Raw genomic sequence first — 12,107 nt, forward strand, 5'->3', positions numbered from 1 at the left:
CCGTGGCCCTCCAGAGTTATTAACTTTATAGTTTATTGATTCCCTCTCCTCTTGTTTTTGACCTGTTGTGTTGTATGTGTGTGTGTGTGTGTGTGTGTGTGTGTGTGTGTTTGCTGCCCTCCTCACCTGGCTGATTGGGCACACCTGGAAGTCATCTGTTCATCAGCCGCACTATAAGACGCCTGGTCTCATGTCAGACACTTGTTTGCTTGTCATGGTTTTGCTCCTTGTCGGCCTTCCCTCTTTAGCGTCTTAGATTTCTCTACCTGTGTTATTACTCCCGTCTTTCATCAACCCAAGGACAGCTCTCGTCCTTGTCTGGTTTTTGTAAATAATCTGTTAAATTGCCATCTGGTGAGACTGATACCTTGCAGTCTGTGGCTGCAGCCCCTCTTCCTCTTGCAAACTCTATGTTGCAACAGGTTTCTCCGACATTTCCTTTGCCATCATGGTGATTCATATTTTCCATAAATGCAACATAACTATAAACATCTATTGTTTAAATTACCTCAGTATTTTTATTTATTTGTTATGTTAATTGTGCATTTCTGTTTTTTTTATTTTGGGGGACTGGCCTCAGTTTTAGTAACAATGACTTGTCCATTTCTGTAGTCCGTGGCTCTGGCGCTGTGACAATCTATCTCCAAAATATCCATGATGATCCCTCATATCAGCCAACACTGAAATCTGCTTTCGGAATGGCTGCCAAGTGCTGTTACGCTATGCCATGTCAGCATCCCTCACATAAAATGGTAATCCTAACTCCATAATGAATGCTGATCTTCTTTTTACATAATATAATGTGTGAGCTGTCTCCAGGTACTTCAGCACACATTCCAAAGACATGCAGGCTGGCTCAACCGGTGGCTCTAAATTGACTATAAATGTATGACAACGTTGCATACATTATAGGCTCAATTAACCAAGGACCTCACTGCCTGTCTCCATACTGATGTAGGAGCTACAAAGGCTTATATGATTATTACACACTGCAGACACATGGAAAGGACTTCTCTACATTCCTTGCATTTCTTACTATGTATCAATAAATAATAGGAGGGGAGGTGGGGGGGGGGGGGGTTATGTTAAAGGCCGTGAAGATGTGGCGTTCCCCAGGTAATCAGGGCACACTGCAGGTTTAAGGCTCTGATGCCTCTTTTTTTATCACATATGTCCATATCCCTTTAGGCGTCACGCTGCCCCAGAAAAAGCAAACAGATGGCCTTAGGTCGTACGCTCGTGTCTTTAAGTGTGAGATGAGAGCAGGAAGTAGCAACGGGTGAGTGGGCACACTCTGAATGGCTGCAAGGTCTCCAGGGCTGAGCACTAAAGCATAACTTCTAGAGCAGAAAGTGGAAGAGTTGTACAATTTAATAAATCTAGCATGGCTGTATTGCAGTTCTATCCACTTCCATGTGGACTGCGTAATTGCCGTCGTCTGAATTGAAATGTTGCCGTTCCAAACAGGCAGCATTTCAAAGCCATTCAAAGCCTATGTGGTTTGACAACTTGTGTTGTGTGCCCGCTTTGCTTTCAGCCTGTGCTGCACACTTTTTTTTATATATAAAAGGGAATCTTTGCTCATTTAGAAATCCCGTCTTTAAGAAAAGAAATACCGCGCAGCGCCAAACTGTGCTGTCAAACTGTGACAATGACATGGATATACTTGAGGAAAAAAAAAACCTGGGAGGTGAAATGAGGCGTTAAATGACAGGCGTTTGGCTAAAGCGTTTCATATTCAGAGCATGATATCAATCACATTTGCTCAAGTGCATCACATTCATACCTAGAATACATTCTGTTCATGACGTCACTGCTGTAACTGTCAAAACTGATGGACGTAAATAAAAATCAAACAGAAGAAGAAGAAGAAATAATAGCAGCAGCACAGATGTGAGTGTATTAATGCTCAGTAAGGCCTTTCTCTTTTTTCTATCCAATAATACTCCAATGTCAATAAAGCTTGATCATGATAGATTCAAGAGAGGATCAATCATGTCGGCCTGATTGAGAAAACACCTGCACTGCCTGGCCCACATTTGTCATGTCTGATTTAACTGCCTCCCTGAAGCACACAGATCAATTCTGATTACAGCTGTCAAACCCAAAATAACAACAAAGGTTTGATAAAGCTGATATTTACAATAAAACATCAACAAGTGTCCAGCAGGGTTGTTTATCTTCCAAGGCTTAGATATCTGAATATTGGATTCAGACCTTCAGTACTGAGTGTGTATTTTTGTTTTTTGTGTGAGATCAGTTGTTATATTGTCACGCAAAAACTTTGAATATAATATCACATTACGACTCAGTGTGAGGCTCCTCCATCTGTCTACTGCAGCAGAAAAAAAAAGTTCAAACGCATAAATCAAACACGTCACTTCTATAATGTCAACAATTCCAATAACATTGTGTTGTCTCCTAAAGAACAGGCAGCTGTTGTCAGGTATAGATATTGACATGTCAGCAAAAAGATGTTGTATTAGAGTACTGTTGCCCTACATTAAGCAGCTAATTGCCCTTTTCTGACACCTTCATTATTTCTTAATGGAAGTGGAGGTCTGCTGGCCAGATAAAGGTCACATCGATACAGCCGGTGCCCCCTTGATGGGGTGGGAGAGGGCGGCGAGTGAGATGTTTTGCCGCTGTGACAAAATGATTTCGCAAAGTCATTTCTAAAAGAAGGGTGATGCTTTTAAAGCTATTCAAGGCTTTCAGCACTGTATTTGATCAGTATATCAAACATAGCATTAACCCCCCCTCGCCAGGACACTTTGAATGACTGGCTCTGGCAATCATGTTTTTTTTTTTTTATTGATACATCTCCATGTGCTCGAGTGTTGCTGTTTACTCAAAAACAGCAGCTGAACAAGGACAGAATGATGAGTCATTTTAATTGGAAATTTGACTTGCATCTCCAGACTGTTATTATGCATTTTAATTAGAACAATTTGGCCAAATTCCTTTATATTTAGAGTGGCTCCAACACAAGAGAGGGGAGGGGGGGATAAATAAATAAAGTGACTGTGTACCACAGTCTAATGAAGCTGATTTATAAAGGGGAGGGGGGAGATGGGGGGGGGGGGGATTAGGGAAGTAACACAAGCGCTCTAGGAATGATATCACACGGCAAATTAGCACTACTAATACGTACCCTGCAAATTGTGATTGAAGAACAATTTTAAAGCAGGCTGTATCCTTGAAATGTCTTAAATAATCCAGAGTCCAACACTGCGCCCACAGGTCCGAGTGATAATGGAATTTCAGTCACTGCATGACAAAACTGGGAAAAAGCAGCATCGGCTTTTTAGTGTTATCCAGCTCTATCATCTAATTAGTGAAATATCACAACACAATAATACAGCAGCCTCTTCTCCCAAACCCAATTAATGGTCTACAGCAGCACGAATGTTTGATGAAATCTCACCTAACGTCCCAATTACCACGACGGGACAACAATATCACGTTTTGTTCAGAAACTACTCCTGTGATCTTCAGAATGCACGCAGCAGGGTTTTTTTTTTTTTTTTTTTTTTTTTTAAACCCGAAGAACGGAATCTAAATATTTCAAGACAATGTGGAATATTTCCTGCAAGTCTATTTGTGAGCTGTCACAGCTAAATCCTTAGTGAAATTCTGCCTAAGTGAGTCTTTACTGTCAGGGTGTCATGCTAACGTGGACACTTTATTACAAGAAATCCCAGCAGGCACCTTCACAGCTGGAGCCAGAGCCATGTGCAGGCCTTAAACAGCAGGAGAATTGTGGTGTTGTGTGTGTGTGTGTGTAAATCACAGTGTAAGCTGCTGCTGCTTCGATGGAAACAGAATGAACCAAGCACACTGTCTTCACTGAAGCTTCCTTAATTATGTTGCTGTCCAAACAGCAACACCAAAACATGTAACACTAGTGTTTAACGAGTATCTTAATGTAGTATTTTATATTATCTATAGATTCTTGACATACTCCAAGCCATTTATTATTATTATTATTATCATTATTATGTGGGCCCACTCCATGAGCATCTTATTAGAGGTGTGCTGCCTCGCTGGAATGACTCCCTAACCAGTGGCATATCACATTAGCAGGCTCCTTAACGCAGCAATATCACACAACAAGTGACCCTGAAACAATTTCACTACTCCCACTCACAGCAATATCACCCAAACACAGTTTTCATTGGTAGGATAAACCTGCCATGTTTTTTTATTCCACCTAATCATCTGCCTGCGAAATCAATCCATCTCGATCACTGCCTGTTGCGGGTCTCTGAATTCCTCCTCCCATTCCTCCCTCACACCATCTGTCTGTCTTCCCCTCGCTCCCTCCCTCAATCATTTTTTCATAACTCCTCCATCTCTCCGGCCTGTCCATCCTCATAAGCTCGCTCTGTCGCCCCCGCCCCCCCCCTCCCTTGCTGTTTCTGCTCTTCGCGTTAAAACATACATGCATGCTCCACGTAGGCTGCGTGTAATGTGACGGTGGCCGCACCTGATCTGCAGCAACACGTTCTCAGCTGTTGACCGGCTCATTATCATTTAGAAGCGCTCTCGGCACAAACCACACGCCCACACGGTCTGTCGCTAACTCCTGACAGGAATGAAAATTACGTGAAAGTCAGGAAAAGAGAGATTCTTATAATCACTATTATATAGTGCCAAAGTCTGGGAGCCATGGGCTTTCAGATGGGCTTTTTTTTACTGTTTGTTCCCATAGACAATGTTGGTATGTGGTGCTCGTTAGCACGCCCTATGTGGCTTCTCCACCCCTCACTCATGCCTCCTCTCTCTCTGTCTATTAAAGTCAGGGACACAATTATCCCCATTCTCCGTCGCTCCCTTTCGACCCTCCATCTCTCTTTCTCACTGTGAATGAGAGTCTGGAACACAATTACTCCTGTTCTCTCTCTCCCTCACACACACTTTATCCCTCCATCTCTCCCTCTCTCTCTCTCTCTCTCTCCACCTCTTATGGCTTCAGGAGAAGTCTGTGAAGGGAGCAGCTGCTGAAATATTTATTGATCTGTTTTCCTCAGTTTTATTTATTTCCCTCCCGTCCCTCTTGCTCTCCCATTCCCTCCTCACAGACCCAGAAACACCTCCAGCGCCGTCAGAGACGTCAGAGGCGGCAGAGGGGCCCTGAAAATCCACAACATAAAACCATTATTTAGCATTTGTTGCACCCAGTAGTTTTACCTGTGTAAACAAAATATGAGAGCGAAAGAAAAAGAAGAAGAAGAAGCTGCAAATGTGTGTGCGGCGAGAACAGATGCAGCACAGAACAGGTGGATTGTTCGACATATTTTGATGCCATGGCATCCGCTGCAGGGGGTTGTTGACAGGAAACACCAAGGTGCTGCTCCTCTTTTTTTTTATTATTATTATATCAGTGTAAAAGAAGATGTACACAACTGCTGGCTATTGAAGTTGTCGTAGTCATGGCAACAATGCCCGGAGCAATTATAATTACAATGGTAACAGCGTTAGCACTGGGCTAAATGGATTCACAGATGAATCTGACGTTATCTTCGCGTAATTAAAGGGCTTCCGTGCTATCGCGCGTCCCTGTAGTAAATATCAGCGCAGTTAACCAGGAGTTTTGAGGTTACTCCAACAGCGAGCAGGCGTTTCAAAGTAATGTTGTTTTTTTTCCAGCCTTCTGCTGTAACACAAAATGATTAAAACTTCCACATACACAGAAAGCACTGCACACAAAAAACGCACACAGTGAGTCACAGAAGACACACACACACACAATAAAAAGCTAAGTCCCACCACCAGACATGGCCTGCATTAGCTCCTAAGCCTTTTCCATTGATTTGCCAGCAAGCTCCTTGTCTTTTAGTAATGAGGACAGGGAGAAAAGCGGGACCCTCGTCCCTCCTGGCTCCCCTAGGACAAGCAGCCTGCACTAATCTGAATTGTGTTTCCAATGATGCTAACTCCCTGGCACACACAAAAAAAAGACGATGAAGAAGAGAAATAGAGGTGAAGAAATCACAAAGCACAGACTCTAGCCAACATTCTTCCTATATGTGAAACACAGACACAGAAAACATCACTTTCTCTCCCTCTCTAGGCTTAATCTGCACAAAACTGAAGCTATAAAAGCCAAACTGAATGGACACACTTATGATTCCTCGATTGAAAACAGATCAATAAGTTGTCCACATGGATGTATATGTGAAGATGTCTCTTTCCTGTTGGCTTATTATTGATTAACTGTTAACATCTTTAGCAGGAAAATGATTGAAATTCATCTTCCTGTTGGCCCAAGTAAAGCCACAGTGTATGCATGCATATGTTTATTTCCTATAGTGTGTGTGTGTGTGTGTGTGTGTGTGTGTGTGTGTGTGTATGTGTGCATTTGTGGGCGGTGGTTGATGTGACTACACGAGCCACCACTTATTCCTGATCCTACAGCCACTCCGCTCCCTCTTGAACGATCCTTCCCTGGCACTAAATAAAACATAGGCGGATTTTTTTTTCATTCGTTACAAGCGAGAACCCACAGCTCGTGTTCTCACTGACTCACACCCGGGCCGATGCAGGTCTTTAAAACTGGGACTTGGGACATAGAGAGAATGAGGGGAGGGAAGTTGTAACCAAGCGAATTACCACAGTAATTAAACACAGTATAACTACCTGTCCCATGTTGGATACAGTTCCAGTTACTTTCCATTACACTGAACTCCATATATTATAACTGTAATTATAATTGCAAACAAGCCTGGCTGTAATCATTATTTATGACACTGACACTATGTGTAATTGCCACCACCACCGACCACTCCCACCCCTCCAAAAAACCAATATGTGAGGCTTGGTGAAGTGTTTATCAAAAGCCACTGGAGAATTCTGAAGGGCAGCAGTGTGGCTGACCGTTCTCGAAGGATTTGAACCTGTGACCTCCCAGTCACCGCCAGATTCCTGCTAAAGCTATGAGATGCAGAGTTCAGCTTCAGGTCGCAGGGGTCGCCAGCTCCGGGGTTATTCACCTCACAATACACAATAATGTGAATGCTGTAAAAAAAAAAACACCACTATAGCAAGAGAGCAATGAGGAATACAACAAAAACCTCTGCGAGTGGCTTCTTTGATGGAAGACATACGGTCCCTGTCAGAATTGCTGTGTGTTATTTCATCATTATCATTTATTACATTTCTCTCTTTACTGCAATAAAAACTGATCAGCTGGTTCTATTTTGCAGCCCTTGATATGGATCCTTGACACCTTGAAATGTAATAAAATACTGACAACGGTTGCTAGGTATCATATGACTCACTGCACTCTGCACAAGAGAAGTCATTTTAGTATTTATAATGACCAAAGCTTTAACAACATGTTACAGCAATTTGAAGGGTTTGAGTGCTAATATAAAGTAAGCATGCTGGCAGTGCACCTTACCATTTTCTAATACCACAAGTAGATAATCTTATGAGCTCATGCATTGTCTCATCTGATCTCAGTGCAACAAGAGATGTATCAGGGATCAGTGTGTAGTATAGAAATCAATCAACAACCAACCTGTGTAATAATCTAATGGATATGCTATATGTGATCTTATGGCTGCATGAGAGAGACGGTGGGGAAAAAATACACAAATAACTGGACTACTCGAACCCCTGCAGATCACAAGAACACAACGTAACTTTATCATGATGCAACAACACATCGCGACCACAATCCAACCGGGATGTTCTCTTGTTTGTCGTTGTGCCATTTTACTGTTTAAATGCTGGATAAAAGCATCTGAATCATCAGACGTGTCTAAGCTACCTTTGCTTGCTGTTTTAATTCTGCCAAACAATACACCTGCTTGCTATTTACCTGTGTTAGGGGACTTTTTTCATGCATGATGTGCCACCACGGTGTGCCAGTTTGGCACACTGCTTTTCTACTCATCATTGCTCAGTGTATTGCAATGGTACCACGCCGACGTGCACCGCTCTACTTTGAGTGTGACACATTTTAAACATCACACACACACAATGCAAACTTGCAAGCCTAATACTTTAGACTTTGCATGATGTAAATTAGCACTACATGTGGTCCAGCACTGATGGGATAGTTAAGAGGAACAACAGCAAGACTTGAAGATGGGAAACTTCTTACACACTGTCTGTGGTCAGAACATGTGACCTGTTTTATTATGTGTGAAGGGCGGATTCACTAAGATCTAGGATGCACTGCACAACAGGCTACCATATAATGGCAGGAGAAACAACAATCAAAACCTTAGGGAGAACCATCCAGACCCCCTGCAGGTCCACTCCAGGCTGCTTACTCCTCCTCCATCCCCTGTTCCCCCCCAAGGCTCTCTAATCCAAATCTAGGCCTTCTCCATCCAACACTTAGAAGATAAATAAAACCTGTCAAAAATGGCAGACCATTTCAAACATGGACATCAACAGCACACAGACACCGTGGATTTCAAAGGGAGGGAGAAAAAGCAGAGGCCCCTCCAGAATAGGAGTGCAAGGCATCTGTTGATGCTGGCATCCCCTTTCTCTTCATCTCCACGCCAAGACTGGTGATCCAGTCAAGTGTGTGTGTGTGTGAGAGAGAGAGACAGAGAGAGGGGGGCAGGAAAGGAGGAGAGTGGCTACGTGCTAACATGTGCAATGCGCATTGACCCCACTTGGCCCCCATATGTTGCTGAAACAAGAAGGATGGCGGGATACAAAGCGACCCTGCTTGTTGTCACCTGTGTTCCTGCTCCGTACACTTCCTCTAACCAAAACCTCCATCACAGCGGTGGGAAGACCCATCTGTTGAGACCGCTTGAACATTAGCAACATATAGGCTATACAGTACAGTGTAAAAAAATGAATTTCCTGTACCAATGGATGACTGTAAGGCAAAAATCTGTTCCTTCAAACACCTAAATATAGCATTGAAAAACTTCTTATAACCTTAAACATCCTGTCATTTGACATATGTAGCACCATAAACCAAAGCAATTTCTTGTCATCTTCAGTTTTCACTGCAGCACTGACAGCATAATCCTTGTTATTAGATATTGTAGGTTTCTGTCATAACTGAATGTGTGTTTATGTGTGTGTGTGTGTGTGGATACATTCCAGTTTCAATGCTTCATCCACTGTTGGTTTGGTCTCACTGAGTAATTGCAGATGACGCGTGTGCCAGAAAACACGTAGATATTTTACTGTATGTATGAGTGGGCGCATGGCCATCCACCTTTCTAGAGTTATTGGACTCTCACATTTTAAATAAAAAAGGGAAAATAAATGGGGAAGACAAATGTGTGATGGCATGCCAGGGGCTGGCCATAACACCCATGGAGTGGGTTTGTGCATTCACACGCCAAGCCGGTAGGACACCTTTGAATAGCCTAATGGTGTTTTGCAGCACAGGAAAAAAGAGCCCCCTTTTTTGCAACCTCGCTGGCATGCTATTGTCCTGGTCTGCAACACATTTTTCTTTACTGAATGTGAGTCGCTTCAAAAAATATGTGTTGTGCACAATGTAGATAATCAGAGGATGTGGATCTTGAAATGAATAAAATATAGAAACATTTTACCCATGCATCATTGAACAGGCAATAATATCTCACATACACATTTGCAAAATAGTGGTAGAGAAGCATTTAAGCAACCACATGCTGCACTTGCTGGACCCTCCAAGGGCTCAGATACAAAGGATTATTCCGCTGCTACATGATTTATCAAGCATCGAATGGCGCCCTTTTAACAGTCATGTTCTTCCTTTATAATGCATGCTCTGGATGCATCATGGACCTACAGCAACTTAGAGCAGCAGGCGGGGATCCCCCCCCCCCCAATCTGATTCACAAGTACTGCAATGTCAATATCCAATCATTCCTCAGCTGGGCCACACCTTCATGTTAAAATACTCACAGGTTTCCAATGCACAGGGCCTGGAATATGAGTTCAGTGTAGTTGTATGTGTTATTGTGTGTGTGTGTGTGTGCGTCCTGCAGGGCTGTGCGTCTGCTCTGTGCATGGTGTGGAGAAAGGGCTTGCTGTGGCAAGCCAACCATGACCAGCTGGGCTCTCCTTGCCCACGAGGAGCTCAGGAGCAGGAGGCTACAGCCCGTCTGCATCTGCAGGTTGTTAACCTCACATCTTATTGCACTGACACATCAATTATTGTTATTAAGGGCCAGAGTAATTTATTTATATACTGATTTCCCACAGGATTAAGCCAGGACTAATTGAACCAGGTGTGTGTTTGTGTGTGTTCAGGAGGGCAGAAGAAATTAGTGAGAATGTTGGATAATATATGGTGGGACATCCCACAGCATGGTGAGAATATTACAGTATGACATTATGAAACATGCAAGAAGATTTGAAATATTCCCCGGTCGGCGTTCCCCTAAGGACAAACAACAGCATTACAGCACTGTTTGTGTTGTGTTCATAATGAAGATGCTCCAGAATGCCAGCTGAGAGGAAGTTATCCAAACTGTTTTTACTGGAGGAATTTTAGAGAGGATGGAGTGAAGTGTCTGCTGTGTGTGTATGGGGGGGGTGTTTTATGCCAGTAATAAAAAAAAGGAAGGGGGGGATTAAGGCTTGACTGCAGAGCTACTTCATTGTTTGACCCCTCAGCTTCCCCAACTGTCCATCTTTCACCATTTATTCCTCTCTGTCTCTCACGACCTTGGTTTTGAAGACAAGAGAACAAAACACTGTCTCCCTCTTGAGTCTCTCTCTCTCTCTCTCTGCATTGCTTCTACTCACGTTAACTCCACAACCCCCCCACCCGCACTGACGATGCGTCGTGCGCGCGTGGGGATGCCGGACCATTCATGTCACGTAAAGGAATGTTCACAAAAGATTGTGGGGGGGGGGGGCATATATTTCCCCCCCATAGTAAACATCTTAACATGCACCACTCGATGCTTACACTGAACCACGAGGTTGGCTCGGAGATGAACCTTTGCGCTGCGCTCGCGTGGACGCGCTCACGCACAGCTGGCGTGCGCGCATATAAACACACGGCATTTCCCTCACGACTCCGTGTGTGTGCAAATAGAAAGCTGGAGCGTAGTGGCACAGCAGACACGCGTGATTCACAAGCAGGTACTATTCCACCCCACCACCCCCTCCTTCACCTCCTCCTCCATCCATCCCTCCATCCCTCCATCCCTCCACATCATTAGTATTCACCTCCACAACCATTTTTAGAAAATGAAAGGCAAATACATGCGTAGCGGCGCAGCGGCACTAAAGTAGCTTGTAAGAACTTACCTTTCGAAAGCAGAACCAGGATCAAACCAGCAAATGCGTTCCGCAAGAGGGGGCAGCCCATGATGGAGTTCTGATTGATTTTTTTTTCTTGTTATTGCAGCCAAATGTCTCAGTATTCCACCCTTATAGACCCGTCACGGGGAATCTCTTAATAAAAAAACGACCCAGTGGAATATCAGCGGCAGTAAGTCCTCCTTACATGTGAGTGGATGAACACACCAGTCTTGACTTTTCCTTATGATGACTCCCGTCGGATAGAGAAGCAGGCAGGGCTGTTTATCTTCTCTGCAGAATCTCTTAACCATGAAACACAACGTGTCAGCAGAAAGAAGAAATATCCTGCACTTAGTTTGGCTCTCAGTGTCTTGAAGAACACAGCAAATATTTTAGAAAATGCATGGGAAGAAAAGGTCAAATTCAAACAGTCCAAAGACTTAACATGGATATATTTGAATGTCTGAGAGCCGGATAAGAGGTCTGTGCGTCCTGACCAAAATAAAAAAATTAGCCCGCTCCGTGCCTCTGTTGGTATGCAGCGCGTCTCGTCGCTCCGCACTCAGCGCGTCGCAGGCAGCAGCACACTGAACGCGAGGCGCGCAAGAAAGAGCATGATTGACAGTTCAAGGAGAGCCCCTTTCTCCCAATCACCGGCCCCAAGGAAGGAGGCGGGATTTACGATTGCACCGATGTCCCGCGCGTAGAGGCCGACCGAAGAGGCACAACGGCCAATGAAAGGCGCACGGTGGGCGGGCAGAGCGCGGAGACGGAGCACGGCGCGGCGGTAATGCAATGTGATTTATAGCCAGTTTCTTGTTGCTGCAGTACTTAGAGAAAACAGTCCACAGAGGGGGACAGGCAGGCGTAGTAACCAC

At 44.0% G+C, this 12,107-nt stretch overlaps 1 protein-coding gene across 1 annotated transcript in view; it reads right to left on the bottom strand.

Annotated features, from left to right (window-relative positions):
• The window catches only part of iglon5 (IgLON family member 5), a 93,221-nt gene extending 81,447 nt beyond the window's left edge, over nucleotides 1–11,774 (bottom strand). Inside the window, exon 1 of the mRNA XM_028425482.1 lies at nucleotides 11,236–11,774. Coding sequence (XP_028281283.1) covers nucleotides 11,236–11,296 — 61 coding nt within the window. The 5' untranslated portion in view covers nucleotides 11,297–11,774. The remainder of the gene's footprint in view (nucleotides 1–11,235) is intronic.
• Nucleotides 11,775–12,107: the final 333 nt, after the last annotated feature.

The sequence above is a fragment of the Parambassis ranga genome, chromosome 16, assembly GCF_900634625.1.
Source record: "Parambassis ranga chromosome 16, fParRan2.1, whole genome shotgun sequence".
Classification (NCBI taxonomy): Eukaryota; Metazoa; Chordata; class Actinopteri; family Ambassidae; genus Parambassis; species Parambassis ranga.